Source organism: Nycticebus coucang, chromosome 21, assembly GCF_027406575.1.
Source record: "Nycticebus coucang isolate mNycCou1 chromosome 21, mNycCou1.pri, whole genome shotgun sequence".
NCBI lineage: Eukaryota > Metazoa > Chordata > Mammalia > Primates > Lorisidae > Nycticebus > Nycticebus coucang.
Genome location: NC_069800.1, coordinates 14,772,341 through 14,790,538, shown reverse-complemented (window position 1 = coordinate 14,790,538; position 18,198 = coordinate 14,772,341). Strand labels below are relative to the sequence as shown.

General features: G+C 41.8%; 1 protein-coding gene across 1 annotated transcript; it reads right to left on the bottom strand.

Moving 5' to 3' along the window:
• Positions 1–1,602: 1,602 nt before the first annotated feature.
• Positions 1,603–18,170, bottom strand: CRNKL1 (crooked neck pre-mRNA splicing factor 1). Its single transcript, XM_053574248.1, has 14 exons — positions 17,989–18,170; positions 15,659–15,811; positions 14,752–14,843; positions 13,720–13,878; positions 13,098–13,264; positions 10,436–10,614; positions 8,961–9,131; positions 7,853–8,044; positions 7,062–7,121; positions 6,269–6,349; positions 5,025–5,264; positions 3,437–3,538; positions 2,736–2,984; positions 1,603–1,821 (listed from the first exon to the last, which is right to left on the bottom strand). The coding sequence occupies exons 1-14, from the start codon at positions 18,037–18,039 to the stop codon at positions 1,654–1,656; spliced, it is 2,064 nt and encodes a 687-aa protein (XP_053430223.1). The 5' UTR covers positions 18,040–18,170; the 3' UTR covers positions 1,603–1,653.
• Positions 18,171–18,198: the final 28 nt, after the last annotated feature.

The window sequence follows — 18,198 nt, the reverse complement described above, 5'->3', positions numbered from 1 at the left end:
TAAAATCACAAACTGTCCTCTACACTGACTAGACAGACTGTAGTACTCAAAAGTGAGAACCAATGTGACAGTCCAGCAGCTGACACCAGTGCTAATTTCATTTGGGCGCTCAACATTTCCCCAAAGTGGTCGAGCTTTGTAATAGCTTGTTTACCTATGTGCTGTGACAGCCAATGTCCCGTGTGCACATAAATTTGGAAGGCTTTGGTAAGACTTAAAACTTGTTAATGAAGTCTTTCTAGTTAGGCTTTTTGGAGCCTTTGACAAGGTTCCGAACCTTAGGAGTGTCCAGTAGTGATGTTGCCATATTGTTTCCTAAACTTAAATGGTGGACTGACTTCTAAAGTCCCAGTAAATATCTCCCAATGTGCTACAGTAGAAACTACTGTAACTTCTGAAACTACTGTAACTTCTACTCATAACTCCTGACATGTTAAAGAAATATAAGCAAAAACACCTAAAGTAACTATGCTAAATAATAAAACCTTTAGAGCAACACAAGAATGGTAATGTATTTGCTAATAACGTTGCTCATATTCTCAAGCAAATATTTTTTTCTATTGCAAAGCTCAACAACTTTGGGAAAATGACAGCCTAACGGAAATTAAGACTAAAATGTTCTTGGTAAACAAGACCTCATTCAGAAATAAAGTCACTAAATTATTTTCTTTTTTTTTTTTTTTTTGTAGAGACAGAGTCTCACTTTATGGCCCTCGGGTAGAGTGCCATGGCGTCACATGGCTCACAGCAACCTCCAACTCCTGGGCTTAAGCGATTCTCCTGCCTCAGCCTCCCAAGTAGCTGGGACTACAGGCACCCGCCACAATGCCCGGCTATTTTTTGGTTGCAGTTTGGCCGGGGCCGGGTTTGAACCCGCCACCCTCGGTATATGGGGCCGGCGCCCTACCGACTGAGCCACAGGCGCCGCCCCACTAAATTATTTTCTAAGTAATGTTCTAAAAAGCACTTGGTATAACTGGCCACTATTAAGAAGGTAAGAATATTTAGAAGTTAATCCACACATAGCTCTATAAGGAATGAACATATTTAAGAAAGTGGCTTGGAAGAAACCTTTTATTGGGTACTATACTATGAGCCAAGCATTATCCTTTCCTAATGTAATCTTTAATATTGGCTATCAAAGTAGTAGCCTATTTTATGAGTGAGAAACCTGGAAATTAAGTTGAATAATCATGGCACCACTGGGAAGTGCAGTCATGTTTGTGTTTCAGAAGATAGGAAACATGACGGGCTTCAGATGAATGCCTCCATCACTACGAAGACCACAGTGAGAAAACCACACCTGGAAAGGTACTGGGGAATGTAACCTGAAAACTTGTAAAACCTCAAAAGTCTGCAGGTTCACCTAGGATGGATGCTAATCATTGCCTTAATTATGTTCCTAACATATGATGCGGACAAAAGTTAGAAAGGTCTGGACTCATCAGACGAAGAACTCCAACAGTAGAAAATTCTTTACGTACATTACCCCACCCCTAGCTAACCAAAGAGCATTTTAAAAATAATTACAAAGTAGCTATTAAACATACCAATCAATTCCTTACTGGTGAAATATATAAAAACTTCTAGGAGTCACAACAATTCCAAACTATTAATTTATAAAAATAAAAACATTTATCTACAACAAAAAGATCAGGCGTCAGTCTCCTCAATGTCCTTGTCTGGATCTTGCTCAGCGTCCTCCTTCTCCTGTTGCTGTTTCTTCCAGAGTTTGGCCATGGCCAGGAGCTTGAGGTTAGGTTGGTTGGCAGCATCTTCCGGAAAGATATAATCAAAGTATTCTTCCCAGCCTGCATCTGACTGTAGAAATAAAATAATTAAAAGAAAACAAACACACAGCTGAAATACTCACTTTACCTGAATCTCAGAGTTCAAATTCAACTTAACTACATTTCACAAACAACATCAAAGTCTACTACAGAAAGAGCAAGAGTTGGGTCTGGAAGATAGGAAGTAAATAGGCAGCTGTGGGACTGGTGGTGCTGCTGCAACTGTAGCTCAGAGAACTGAAAACCTGGTGGAAAAAATTCTAAAAATCTATAAGCACAGCTCCTCTATAATCAAACAAGATATTCAGGGTCTCCAAATCTGTCATGAAGTTTTATGTTTAACGTTTAAAAATTATAGAGGTTTTTTTACTCAGTATTTACCCTGTAAGCAAAAGCCATACATCTGTGATTATTCCAACTCGCTGCCCTCACAGGCTCACCTTGCTTCCCAAATACTGTTCTGAACAGACCCGGCTGTAGTTGCAGCTCCAACACCTCTTGCTTAGCTTACAGAAAGAACCTCCTGACGGTCTTATTCCTCCAACCTAAGCCCCTTGAGTCCACTGGTATGATGCCAGCAGTCTGGTCATATCTTATGGATAAAAGCCCTCAGTGACTCTCATCGAACTCCATCCTACCTTCTAAAGAGTCTTCTCTAGATTCACTCCTCCCTGAAAACTGAGTTCGTTTTCCTCCACACTGCCTGCCTGCTTAGTCTAGCAGCACACACTTCAGGTAGTTCTTGGGTTCAACCCCCTGATCCCTGTGCCAACCAGCTCCCGTCCTCTATTCCTGGCTGGACGATACATTCTGCCCTATTAGTCAGATTTCAACCACCTCCAACTCCAGGCTTTCTGCTCCCTTTCTAAGACTACACATCTCAAACTCAGATGTATTTCTACTCAGGTGACAAGAGATGAACAACTCCAGGGCCCCAGTTCTTACCCCATCATCAGCCTGGACCTTTCTTCTCTTCTTGACTTTCTCTGGCATGAGTTTGTCCACTCTCTCCTTATCTGATGCTGTTCCAAATTCTTCTTCAAAACTTCGCCAAGATTCCAGCAGCATAAGTCTCTCTTCCTTTTCTTCACAGTTTCGCAAAGTTTTGTTAGCTTCTTCATAAATCTGTCTGCATTTAGCCAAACTTCCTTCCTTCCCTGAAGACAACTCAAACTGAGCAAAACTGATCCACACCTTAAAAACAAGTTATCACAGAATGAATGACCCATGTTGCCCAGAAGACAATAATGTCGCACTAAGTTAGCACTTAAAGCTAAGTGCTAATTAATGACATCTGAAGGATGTGTTCATCTCCAGTGTTATGCAGAATGTAACATATTGAATATATGCTTCAACATAACACTGATTCTATATCCAACTGGGTGTCTGACCATGGTCTTAAAATCTTAAAGAGTTTTACTTCTCCTTTTTCAATCCTGTGATATCCAGGTTATTCACATGCAGTACAAAACACCAAACTGACATGAACTGCTCATTCCAAACTCCTCTGAGACCCATGAGTTTTCTTTAAAAGAAAGTCATTTAAAAAAAGAAATACTTAAAATACAGAAATATATAGAGTCTTCTTCAGGACTGCTGATTTAAGCAAAACCAAAGATTATAGATGTATATACAGCACAGGGTACCTTGACATGTTGCGTCCGCTGAAGCAATCGTCGGTAAAGATTCTGTGTTCTTTCAGTTTCTTCTTGTTCAATTTCAAAATCAATGTATGATTTCCAAAGCACCTAAGAAAGATAATAGTTCAGTCTTGACGTTTACAAAGCAGCATACCCCTATCCAAAGCACAGCGTAAGTATCATTCTAGCCTATGCCCAAGAACACAGGATTTTTACTGAACAATTAACACACTACATATGGACAGGATAAATAATATTAGCATTTACAAGCTGGTCAAAACTTAGCTAGAATTCTAGATTATAGGAATAAAGGGCTTGGATTCAGTCTTGGCTTCTCTTTGAGATTTTTTCAAATGCTTATCAAGAGGAGCTGAGAAACTTTCCAAGAGACTCCCATGTACTCTTCAATAATCCAATTATGTGCAATTTAACTTTTGGGGAGAAAACAGGTCCAGATTAGCCAATATGTAACTCCACTGTAAATTCCATGTTCAAGTTCGAATTCAAGGCTGGGCTCATGCCTATAATCCTAGCTAGCACTCTGGGAGGTGGAGGCAGGAGAGTTTCTTGAGCTCAGGAGTTTAAGACCAGCCTGAGCAAGATTGAGACCCTATCTCTACTAAAATTATAAAAATTAGCTGGGCGTTGTGGCAGGTGCCTGTACCAGCTACTGAGGAGGCTGAGGCAGAAAGACTGCTTGAACCCAGGAGTCTGAGGTTGCTGTAGCTAGGCTGAAGCCATGGCACTCTCACCCGGGTAACAAAGTAAGACTCTGTCTCAAAAAAAAAAAAAAAAAAGTTTGAGTTGAAGTAAATAATCATTCACAGAACAGGTACCTACCAGCTAGGTACAGCTTGTCAGGACACAAAGAAACTGTGGCCTGGACACTTACAAGCTGGCATTCTAGTGAAGCAGCTGAGGTCGACTGACACATAAAACCCTGACCTACTGCAGTCAGCGGGGCCCAAGCCACTAAACGCAAGGTCAAGTAGTGCACAATTAACAAGATGGCTGGGTGAGTGTTGTGGGTCCCGAGAGATTTAAGTTGGTCCCAGCTGTGATTTGGCGCCACCCTGTGGCTCCAGCTTTACTAACGGCAGCTCAGCACTTCCAGGAATTCAGGATGCTGCCTAGTAGTTTAGGGAACATCCTGGGTTAGGTGGCGCCTCTTGGATTGGCCTGCAGAATGCAGAGACATGCAGTTCCCACACCCATCTCCCTGGGTTCCCCAGATGGGGTGACCTGCTGGATGAATGCTTCCCTGGCCTTTTCTCCCCGACCCCTTTAGCCTTCCCTGTTTGAGAAAGGAAGGGAGCCAATTACCCACATCCACAGTATCCCAATGCACCTAGAGTGTCATCCTGGAGGTCGACTGTGCTCTGAGGTCTGGCTAGGGGCTACTTCCCCTGTCCCCACCCCACCCCACCACCCTACCCACCTTTCTATCCTATGAACAGAAAAATACCATCTGTGTAGAAGAGACTGTAAATTAGTGACATCATCTTTGTACTTTAAAATACACATTTAGATGCTCATCTAAAATAAGACTAGAGAAGTGTCTAAAACAAATTCATATCCAACTTGAGAGTCTCACCTCTGGCATGTCTAAGCGAGGCTGGCTGATGGCTAATTCGTAGATTGCTCGAGCTCTGTCAATGTCACCAAGGATTGTCTCTAATTCTGCAAATTTAATCCACGAAGTACAATTTTCAGGTCCAAATTCCAGGAACTTTTCATAAAGCTTCCGGCATCTGTCAAATTCTCGAAGTTGTAGTTCCAATTCTATGTAAACTTTAAATAATTTGTTTTTTGGACATTTGCCAATGGAAGTTCCCTGGAAAATAAAATGGCCAGACCACTGTCATTCCTTAGTGGATCACTGCACAGTCACTGCACTGTCCTAGAGGCTGTTCTTTGTTGAAGAACCTTATGGATTCCACAGGCCAAACCTTTCTTTCCCTTGTGGTACCATGCTATTCACACCAGTTCTTGACAAAAGATCAAGGGAAACCCCTCCAAATTCATTAAGAGGCGGTGTTCCAGAACTATTTGGACAACTATTATGGATTTTAAAGTTTCTCAGGATCTCCCCAGGAATATAGATGTCAGATGTATAAAACTTCCTATAAATACAAAAGTAATCAAAGAATAAAACCTTCCTTGCCACCCAGACAGCGTAGGTTATCTGAAGGATCAGTAATTAAACACAGTATTTGATCTGAAGACATTTTAGAAGAATTATTAACAAAATAATGCACTTTTTCTTTTTTCTGAGACAGAGGCTCACTATGTCGCCCTGGGTAGAGTGCAGTGGCACTCACAGCAACCTCCACCTCTTGGGCTTAAGCGATTCTCTTGCCTCAGCCTCCCGCTCACTACAGGTGCCTGCCACAACACTCACCCATTTTTTGTTGTTGTTGTTGCAGTTGGCATTGTTGTTTAGCAGGCCTAGCCCGGGCTCGAACCTGCCAGCTCTGCTGTATGTGGCTGGCGCCATTAACAACTGAGCTACGGGCACCAAGCCAAGAAAACAGTGCATTTAATATACTAAAAATTTGCACAGGATCAGACCATCAATTCTAGTATGAGGTGAGATCTAGTAACTGGTACCTGGAGAAGTTTCCAATGTTGAAATAAAATGTTAATTTGCCTTAGGTACTAAGAATTTAAGCATTGTTACCCAGTATTTTTTCAAAGGCCATCTGTTTTCTACCATGTTCCAGGCTATACAAGCATTTTTCTGTTGCTTTTTTAGTATGAGTTATACAATTTGTCAGCACTCAGATTTTAATTTCCTTCTCACAGAACTTAATGAGACATCTTGATCCCTTTACTTACCAAAGCTCTTCTCGCAAGTGATAAATTTTTCTGTCTTATTTCAAATTGCGCATACAGTATCCACATTTTGGCAAATGTGAACTAGAAACAAAAGCATAAAAATATCTATCTTAAGAGGCTTATTTAAACTGAATTAAATTAAGTTATTATAGTAAAATTAACCAAAGTCATTGGTAGATTCTGCAAAAATTTCAGAGTGAGATGTATTTTGCTTATTTATAAGCAAAGATTTATTTTACATGAATTAAAAACAAACATATCACGAGCAGATACTTCACTGCGCTCGTGACACTGTGGCCTCTACTTAGCATAGGCTTTGCTTTGTGGGTATGCTGCTAAGTGGGCAGAACGTCCCACCTCTATCCTAAAAAGTAGCTCAGTCCAGATTTCTATAGCACGAAACATTCTGTTTCTTTTGCTGGGAAATATGGCTGAGGGAACATCCCAACCATCTATAGAAAGGCACAATCCCAGTACACATTCAGCATTAGCGACAAACTCATCTCTCTCCCACGTGTTGTAAGATCTTTGCACGTATATCTTCCTCCTTCCACTCAGGCTATGAAAATTAACCAACCCGTTCTGAATTTCTATCTTACCATCTACACTATTCATTGGTCACTCGATGCAGCCTGCCTTCTGACCTATCCTGGAGCCCATCTCATTCTCACTTGTGCTTTCCATGGCGCCTGCCACAGGGAAATATCAATAAATATCACTGCACTGAGTTATTTCAACGTCACAGAAGGGGATTTGGGCCAATTTGGAACTGAACATGTTGGAGCACACGTACCTTTTTGTGAGGAATTAGTTCCAGAGAGGCCTGGTACACCTGTCTCGTCCTCTCAGGATCCTGTATGAGGATAAGAAATTTCCACAAAACAATGAAGCCTGTTGTTGACACTAATTTTACTAGTTACTAATTTTACTAATACTAGTAAAAATGTTACACCCCCAATATCGTTTTCACATGTTGCTGTTTTCAAACCCTGATTTCATTTATGATTAAAAGTATGAATTTCCTTTGGCCACCAAACTTTGGTTTAAGAATCACCAATGACACAGCCATCAAATTCTGAGCACTTCCTTGTAGAAAGGCTTTTTTGCCTGCTAGCAGAAACAAAGATGACTCATCTGAAATGACTCAGACTAAGAAAAAGAGCTCATCTTTCCCTATTAACTTACATATGACCAATTTCTGAAACTGCCTCTTGATTTTTACTAAAAGCAAACATGTACAATCTACTTGTAATCCCTATTTATGAGAAAATCCAGGAAACTGTACATAACCATAATAAGGGCTGGTTCATTATTCCCTTTCAAGTTCCAGATGATATCTTATTACGCCTCATGTTTTAAAAAACAAACAAAAAACCATCTCTGGTGTGACCACAGAAGGCACGGGCAGTTTAAAATTTTGCAGAGAGAATATATAAATGTACGACCAACAGAGGTCTGTAAGAATTTAAAACTAAGTTTCTCTGTTTTAAGGATTGAAAATGCCAGTTACTACCCATGGCGGGCGAGCTGTTGAGTCCAGGGTGAGGAGACCATTAGCAGCCGACAGAGAGGCCCGCTCTTCACCTTCGCCTCCAGCTCTTCGTAAAGAGCGTAGTTGATCCAAAGGTAGACATAGCGCTTCCAGTGCCTCTTCTCCTGAATGGGGGGGACGTTGGCGATGGCTCTTTCATAGACTTCTCGCACCGTTTCAGCCTCTGCATCACTTTCCACCAAGCGCAAGTAATCAAACCATGCATCATAATTGTGAGGATTAGCCTGGAAAGACAGCCCACTTACTGAATAAAAACAGAAACAAAAGCTGCGCTTGTTAGGCTGTGGGGGCTGAAAAAAAGCATCAGACTGACTTTCTATATTTTAGCAATTGTTTTCCTAAATTTTGTACATTCTCTCATTTTAAGAACACCATCCCTGAGATTGTGTAAACAGAAAAAGGAAAAGAAGACGTAGACAGATTACCGCCGGCCAGGGATCCCGTGCAAGACCCCCTCCATCTACAGCCATCACTCCCAGGATACCATCAGATGCCTACTCTGATCACTGCACTTGTTTACATATGTAACCAAGTATCATTATGTTGATGATAAATTTCATTTGTAATGATTCATAATTGTGAAACCTGCCGTTATGATTAATGGTAATTTATCCTGAATATATCTTACGAACCTACCATCTCAATAGACTTAGTCCTTTGATGGGGGTATCTTAATCTAAGCATAAGTATTTTCAAATACACAGCTGAAGAATGAAGGAAAATGCTACCATCTTTGAACTGAAATGAAAATAGTACATTACAGATAGAGATGGGAATGGAACCCTATCTACTCCACATCTTTCATTCAGGCAGTTAAGCCAAAAGGTGATGAGGCAGTACAGGTTCTGGATCAATCTGACTCCTGTGCGTTTCTTTTGCTCAAGTTTACAGACACAGTCAGCAATCAACACAATGACTTTCAGCATGTGAGTGGCAGAGCAAATCTGAGTGCTGTTTGCTTGCCTCTTCTATCAGCCATGGTGATTCCTACATGTCTGAAATAAGCTACCAATTTACCACAGACACATCCTCATGGCAGTGATCATGGGCAGCCCTACCTACCTGTTGCTTCTTTTATTGTAGGCTGTATGATCAGCACATCTGAGTCACGCACAGCTCACTGTCTAGCCCAGCACTCACCTTCACTTCCTCTTCATACTGGAATCTCCGTTTGCTCACGATGATATCTTCTATACCCCGCCTATCACCAAACTTCTTCTCAAAAATGGTGTAATTTTTAAAGAGTTCTTGGGCCTCTTGTTTTGAAATTCTATCCAGGGCATACTTGTAAATCACGCGTACTCTTTCAAACTAAAAGCAAACAGGATGATTACCTTCCAGAACATAATATTCTCATCCTAGTCACAACCTGGAGAGTAAGCAGGCCATAAAATACTACTTATGTGATATCTTTTAGGGCCTTACAATGTTCAGAATAAAACTTTTCTCTCTTTTGTTGTATGAATTTCTGTCAGAAGGGACATCCTTGTTTGAGGTCCACATTTAATGCTGTCTCCCTAATATTTCCGGGTAGATGTCTGCTGCCCCTCACAAACTCAACAGGCCCAAATCGAGCTTTTGTTTTCTCCCCACCAAATCTGAGTCTTTCCCAGTCTCCTGACCTTAGTGGGCACCATGACGGTCACGTACTTGTGGGCGTCCTCCGTGGCGCCTCTCCCTAGACATGTCCTGCCATTCCTGCCGCCTCCACACCAAGCTCCATTTCTTACCAGAACCATTTCAAAAGTCTCTCCACTGTTCTGCCCAGGTCCACTTTTGCCACCCTACCCCCATACATTCTCCAGCACGTAGCCAGAGTTCTCTTTAAAACATAAATCATATCCAATCACTCTTCTGCTTAAAACCCTTCAGTGCTGCCCACTGATCTTAGAAAAGCATCTGAACCCCCAGCAAACCTGGGCCAGCTCTTGACCAGGATGAGTACCCTTATCCCAAACGTTGGAGAAGAGACTGTTTCAGCTTGCAGGTTTTTTTCAATTTTGCGATTTCCATTTCACTTGCTGATTCAGCACCCCTAATCTGAAAAGCCCAAGGAGCATTTCCTTTGAGTGTCATGTTGGTGCTCAAAAAAGTTCTGGGTTTTAGAACATTTTGAATTTCAGATTTAAAAAGATCAACCTATGTTTGGATGGACTTCAGCCCACTTCTTTCAATCCGATTATTAGAACTATTTAAAGGAATTATTTTTTCCCCATATATACTAGGGAAGAAAAGAACTGATTTGTGGATCAATCTCCGTTTAAATTCTAAATTCTATTTTCTGTTCTCAGGGCTTTTGGCTTTTCGTTTCTCACGTTTGTTACCTATAAAGCCCTTTAATCAGGATGCCAAATCACTCTCAGCATACAGACATTCAGATTTAAGAACCTAATTTTCAAAGTACAACAACATTAAGATGCATAATACACTGTTCAGTCACTCAGCTCCTAATCTAAAGCTTTTCTTAAAGTTGTATGCTATTTTCTGTAAGAATCTGCATTTCTTTAGTTTAAAAACATTTTCTCTAAGGATAAGGAGGAAAAAATGGAAATAAATTCATTATGCACAATTAATAGGGTCTAAGTTATTTTGCGATCAAGTTCTAGCATACTTACTTCTTTCTGATTTTCTTCAAATTTGGCAAAGGCAACATAAAGGTGTTCATCCATATGTTCATCTCCAAAGAATTCAACAGCTCTCTCGTATACTTTACGTGCATGAGCAAAATAAGCATGTTTTTCTTCAAAGCGGGCATACTTGATCCAGTTCTTAACATCCGGGTGCACGAGGACAAGTGCAGGGGAATTAAGGAAATGCCAGGCACATCGGCACCGCTTCAGCAAGTCACGACTGAACACACCCCAAGACCACACCAAACTCTTCAAACTCTAAAGCCCCCGACGATTCAAAACATACACAGCAGAGAACACACACACACAAAGGTTCACGACTGAACTGTGGCCTCCACAAGGGCCAGCCCTGTTTTGTTCATCTCCATCTTTCTCCAGTGCTTAGTCAAGATTTTAGTAATGGCACAAACACAAGTGTGGATCAAAGAAATATCCTGACCCTGGTCACTAGCCACGTGACTGTGGACAAGTCAGGGAACCTGGCCGAGTCTCAGTTGTTTCTGGCCACAAAACGTGGTCAAACAAGTGGAACCTGCTGTGCTTGTACTCAGTAGGAACATTAATATCTGAACTGATGATTAAGGAAAAAGCAACACGGCCATAAAAAGGAAAACTGCTAACTGCAGTCACAAGTTTTGAATTGCCATTTTATTTCTTAACAGGACATATTTATTTTTACTCTACCATCCTTTTAGAAATCATTAATTTCTTTTTTTTTTTTTAGAAATCATTAATTTCCAAAGCAGTACTACATTCAAATACAGCAAATACTCTAAGAGCATTGGTTCTACAGCGGCTCTGCTGGGATCACATCCTACCTCCATCACTGCCTGGGGATTCCCGTCAAGCTACCCAGTTTCCTCACCTGTTAAATGAGGTAGTTCCTACATTGCAGTGTTGTCATGAGGATTAAATGATAGTATTTGTAAAGAGCTTAGGACAATGCCTGGCACACAGCAAGGGCTACAAAAGCTATTGTCAAACTAACAATATTAAAACGAGTAGAGGTAATTAAGATCTTAACACTGCATAATAAAGTTGATTCTCATTATCTGCAGTAGCTATGTATTATAAAGCCACTGGGAACACTTTTATTATTGAGTAATGAACATTGTTTCTAAAGAAAGTGTATACAGACACATACCACACAAGATTACATCTTAGATCTAAAGAAACAACTCATCCTGGCAGGTTCTACTTTCTTTATCTTATAAGAGAAAAAGTGGTTCAGGAGTGTTAAGGGGCTGGCAGAGACTGCCCCACAAACAGGAGCCAGAGTGGAGCCTCAAACTCCATCTCACAGGCCCCAGAGTTGGAGCTCCTCGCCCCACACAGTACTGGTCGCCCCATCTCCATCTGGGCCTGGACAGATACATGAAGCTGGGATGAGGAGGCCCTCCGTCTCCACGGCTTCTGCCTCCGTGAGAACATGCACACGGGGCAACTCAAACGTTGCACTGTTCTGCAGTGTGCAGACAACTCTGACAGGGCTGTCATTAGTGATTTGGGCTCACAAACAGATTTCAGAAAGTATGCTAATTTCTAAACGTGGAATATGTGAATGATCAGGACTCAATTATACTTTCAACTTTTGTAAGTGTTTTCCTGTGTTTCATTTAATCTTCACAAACAGCCCCAAAGACATATTTTTATTCTTATTTTTAAAAAGAGGACATCAGGGGTCAAAAGAGTTAATTGACTCACTATGCAGCCAGTAAACACACCAAAACCACACCAAACCTACAAGCCTTTACATGAACTCCATTAATGGTACCAATGACCAATACAAACCCTGTAAAAACAGAGCTGGCCACAGCAGCCAGGACCTTAGTGCAGTCAGCCTTTCGTATCTAAAGTTTCTGGTTTCTGCAACTGCGTATCAGCCAGACACAGATGGAAAACATTCAGGAAAAAACCCCTCCATCTGTACTGAATACGTGTACACTGTCTTGTGTCATTATTCCCCGAATGATACAGCATAAGCGCATAAGCGACATGCTCTTACTCACCCAGGCTACAGTGTAGCACCACAAACACAACTCACTATAACTCTGAACTCTGGGGCTCAAGCCATCCTCCCATTGCAGCCCCTCAAGTAGCTAGGACTACACAAGAGCCTGCCACCACACCTGGCTAATTTTTTAAAAAAATTTTTGGAAAGATGGGAGATCTTACTGCATTGCCCAGCTGGTCTTTAACTCCTGGGATCAAATGATTCTCCCAAAGTGCTGGGATTACAGGCACAAGCCACCATCCCAGACCTTATATTATATATTGTAAGTAATCTAGAGATGATTTAAAGTATATTGAAGCATGTGCACAGGTTACATGCAAATACTACACCATTTCCTATCAAGGACTCAAATGTTATCTGCCCAAGCTCCAGGAACCAATCCCCAAGAGGTATCATTGCCTATAAGGAGTCACAACATTAGTACTAAACTATAATTGAACCCAAAGTCTCACTAGGAAAGACTCAATTACCCAGACCACAAACTCTAAATTTGACCAGTCTACGCCCTATGTATGTGAGGTTGATGAAACCTACTCTGCTGACATTAATGACCGACCATCCACATGCCTTCCTCTATGGGAGGAGCAGCACCCCGGACATAATGGCACCACTCAGGTCTAGTCCAAAGGATATAGCGTTCATAAATGGTACGGGCCCGATCCACCTCTTTGTACCTCAGCTCAAAGTTGATGTATGAATGCCAGGCTTGTTCCTCTGGCTGCCATTCCATCCAGCGCTCAAACACCTGCCGGGCGCCAGCAATGTTTCCCAACATCTCTTCCATATATGTGTACTTGTACCTTTAAAAAAAATTATCCAAAAGTATCCATCGTGGTCAAAATGACTTAAGGAAAAAATGATCTTTCCTAGTTTTTCCACTGTTGAATAGGAAGATGATTTAAGGTTTTATCTTCCCTAAAGGGTGAATTAAACATGCTTTCTCATGGAAATATAAATCTGAAAAAGGATGTACCACTGGAAAAAAGGCTGTTTTATTTTCTTAAAAGTTGCCTAGTTTGACAAGAAGTTTTTTCTGCATAAGAAACCGCAAAGTTTTAGTTTGGATACACAGCTATTAAACATTGTAATTACGACCGAACAGACTATGAGACAGTAAAAGGCACTAAGAGTATGTTTAAGGAAAAAGTAGGAGGTAAGGTTAGACACAATGATAACCACGTACCTCATACACATACACAAACATGCGCAACTTTTCTACTTTACAAAAGGCTGTTTTGTTGAATCAGAGACTCACCAGAACTGGTTGACCCGAGGCAGAGTTGTTATGGCCCGGTCCCAGATATTTCGGGCATGATTGACCTGGCGATTCTTCATTTCCATTTCTGCATATTTCAGCCATAGAGTAATGTTTCGATAGTCTACATCTAAAGCACGCTCGTATATGGATCGAGCCCTTAAGAAGCAAGATTTGGAGGGTATCAAAAGTAGTATCTACAACATATGTAGCAGTTACTTCAAACTATATGCAACGCCCTGCTGTTTTACTGGATGTCTACTATGAGCCAGGTGTGGCTTAAAAAAATGAAAAGATATAAGACAGACTTGCATGCAATTATAATGCATTGCTGAAATATATTAAAGTCAAGACCTACACAAGAAGCAGAGAGAAGAAATGAAAATGTCTGGTGGAAAAGGCTAGGTAACTCCAGAATTGAGAACTTGAGGAAAGTTCCAGTTTACAAAGATGTCATGGTTGGTGGGGACAGGTGCTCATGCCAGAGAATGGCCAAGCCTCACGGTAAGGACAGATAATGCATCAGAGAGAGGAGAGTTGGGGGAGGTAAAGGAGGACAAAAAAAGCAGAACAAGAAGGGCCAGACCACAGTTTTTATCTAGTACGCCACCTGATTTTGGCTGAACACTATTATTTTTAAAAAATTTCAGTATAGGGCGGGGCCTGTGGCTCAACTGAGTAGGGCGCCGGCCCCATATGCTGGAGGTAGTGGGTTCAAACCTAGCCCTGGCCAAAAACTGAAAACAAAACAAAACAAAAAAACCCCTCAATATATGGAAAGCAGATGAAACTGCACCTCTCTAGCTACAGGCATGCTGGCAGAAAACCCATCCAGAGAGCCTCCTCCTGCCACTCCCCTTGCTCACCACGGTGCTCCTAAGACCCCTCAGAGAAACCCTAGGATTCCAAGAACAAAAGTTGAAAATTACTACCAGAGGCACACTCTTTGTGCTTTAACTTTTAATACACTTTTAAAAACTCTGTTAACTCATGAGATCTTTATGTACAAAATAACATTCTCAGCAATTTTACCTCTGAATCTCCTTCAGACTTTCTTCCCATTGTGCATATTTTATCCAGTTACTAATCACAGTCCTGTTTTTTCTTATGTTATCTTCAAAAGTCTAGAAGACAACAAAAGATGTCAAATAAAAGGAAAATTCACTAAAAATGACTTCATTCTTGCCCAATAAAAGTCTTGTCCTAAAAAGGTTATTCATTTTGTTTTTATGTAAGAAAAATCACATCCTGGAGGCCCTGAATCCTAAGAAGCCCACTGCAGAAAGTTATAATTGCTGGAGTTTCTTTAAAGTTTTACAAGTGAACAAGGAGAAAACTTTAGATACAAAGAATTATAGAATTATTGACATTTTCTCCTGTTGTCCATGACAACTAACACATTAAATAAAAAATTTTTTTGATTATTATTTAAGTCTTTTGGGCAATTCTCAGAATTTCATACATAACTCATTGAGAATAACAAATGAATAGATACAACTGAATTTCTAGTTTAAAATAACCTCACATTCTAGAAAGAGGAGGTCAAATCAGATCCCAAAGTCTTCTCGTGGTCCTTCCCAGATCCCAACTCCTGGCAGAAGGCAGTACAGACAGGACGCGACTCAGCCTTGCTAAGTATACGCCCCCCCCCACCCCTGTCCCGTGTCCCTTGTTCTGTTAAACTCCCTCCTAGCTTTGATTTAGCCCCCAAAATAATGTCTCAATTTATTTATACTTTAAGCAGACAACTTATGGCATATTTTATATAGGTTAGCAAAATGCAGTTATGCAGTATCTGGTAACCAGAAATTAAATTATTCATGTGGCTAAAAACATCACCCTTATCTTACCTTACAGACGCTAACTGATAAGGAACTTTTCCAACTCTGACCTATAATTCTTAACAATTAATAGAGCAAAAGCAACCACATTGACCGACCTTCCTTTTCCTTAGTTTGTAGTCATTTAATTCTTCTTCATCTGTGATCTTCTGTTGAGGTGGAGGTGGAAGAAGCTCAAGTTCTCTCTCTTTAGCTTCCCTTAAGAGTTGTTCGGCAGTTATCTGTACTTCAGCTGGAGCTTTGTTTTTTACCTTTTAAGAAGGAAGACATTTCTATTTTTGGTAGATGGTCTTCGTATAGGTTTAACAAAAAAATACACAATTTTTAGAACATAACCTTCATAAGAATTACCACAAGATGCCCTCTTTGTATGACATGTTCCCATTTCTCTGTGAGACTAAACAGAAAAATACATTATGTTTTCTCTCTTATACATGGTATCTTATTACAAAGCCATAAGTAAAAGTCTGAAGAGGAAAGAGTGGCAAAAATAATACCAAGTTTTCTCTTTTAGATGAGTATTATAATAAACTTTGGGGATGTCTAGGCAAAATTCTCACCAGAGGGTTTGCTTTATCAAGATGTGTGTTGGCTTGGTGCCTGTAACTTCAGTGGTCAGGGTGCTGGCCACATACACCTAGGCAGGTGGGTTCAAACCCAGCTCCAGCCTGCTAAACAACGATAACTGCAACAAAAAATAGCTGGGCGTTGTAGCCAGTACCTGTATTCCCAGCTACTTGGGAAGCTGAAGCAAGAGAATGGCTTAAGCCCAAGAATTAGAGATTGCTGTGAGCTGTGACGTTACAGCACTCTACTGAGGGCGACACAGAAAGTGAGGCTCTGTTTCAAAAAAAAAAAAAAAATTAAAAAAAATTAAAGATGTGTGCCATATTTCATGTAGCATTAAAACCTCTATTTACAGAATTCTTCAACTTGTTTTAATACCCCTCGTGGATGATTGGGTTTTGTTTTTCAGAGTACCTTAAGTCAAAGACAGTAACTTCTTATCTAAGCTTCTTAAAATCTTAGAGTTGTGCTGCTCAACACAGTAACAAGTCACATAAGTCCAACTGTCCAAATTGACACAGGTTGTAAGTGTAAAACACAATGATTCTGAAGACTGATTATGAAAAAAAGAATAAATGAGCTCATAAAAATTTTCTGTTGTTTACATGTTGAAATGATATTTTGGAAACACTGGGTTAAGTAAAATATATTATTAAAATTAATGTCACTTGTTTTTCGTTTTGCTTTGTTTTTATTTTTAATATTAGCTATTTTGCATTTTTATTGGACCCAGTGTGCCCAATAAAAGTTTACAGAATTGAATTATAAGAAATGTGGGGGGGGGGAAGAAATGTGATTTAGGGCCGCAGCCGTAGCCAGCTACATACACCAAGGCTGGTGGGTTCGAACCCGGCCCCAAACCCGGCCCCCGCCAGCTAAGCAACAATGACAACTGCAACAAAAAACAGCTGGGCGTTGTGTACATGTATGCACCGTTATAGTAAGAGCAGCTTCACCGCCCCCCCCTCCCTCCCTGAAACCCTTACCAACTACTGATCTTTTTACTGTCTCCATAGTTTTGCCTTTAGTCCCAGTCCCCCATAGTAGCCTGTAGCCCCAGCTACTTGGGAGGCTGAGGCAAGAGAATCGTTTAAGCCCAGGAGTTGGAGATTGCTGTGAGCTGTGACGCAACAGCACTCGACCCAGGTGACAAAGTGGGACTGTCTCAAAAAAAAAAAAAATTGTGATTTAATGCCACACATGGAGTAATGACCAGAACCCTGATAGCTCATGTTTAGTGAGCACTTAAGCGCCACTGTGCCACTTGTTTTATGGGCATCACCTTTGAGCGTCATCTAAATGGATATGTAAACGTCCAGCTCAGAGAGCCAGCTAAATTGGAAAAACAGACCAGAGGGAACGCATTTGTAAGGGCTCAGGACAAAGCACTGGTAAGTATCAGCCACCGATGGAAATAACGGGGAATGAAGCTTTCGTTGAATTAAATCACGCCACTGCACAACTCCTGTCCTCTCCTCTCATTCCCGACAACACCAGCCAGGCTAACTCCTACCCAGCTTTCCAGTCTCAGCTCGCGTGTCACGAAGAAGACCCCGTCACACGGCCTCCCTAACTCTCGCCCACCACCCAGTCTGCTTGCCGGGACCCCCGGCCAGGTCGTCATTTTACACCCACTCCGGCCTGGGGTCCCGCTCGCCGCCGCATCCCCGACGCAGCTGCCAAGCACTCCGCGCCGCGCCCGCTTCGCTGAATCTCCGCCCGTCCCCCGGCAAAGGCCGGGCCCACGCGGGTCGCGCTGCCGGGTGACCGACCGGCTCCCGGCTGCCCCTTCTCCTGCCCTGGGCAGCAGCAGGCGGCGGCCGGGCCAGACCCCTCCCTCAGGCCCCTCGCCGTCGCCTACCTTGGCCACTTTGGGAATCCGCTGCTTCCCGGCCGCGGTGGAGGCCGCCATGTCTGCAGCAGCGGCCCTCGGGAGACCCGCGGCGCACCCCGAGCCCCAGAAATCTGCTGCGCGGAGTTGGCGGTAATGCAAAGCCCTCCGAAAACAAATGGGCCCGGAACCGGAAGCGGAACTCGCTGTGCTGGCCTTTGACCTCCCGTACGCGCCGTG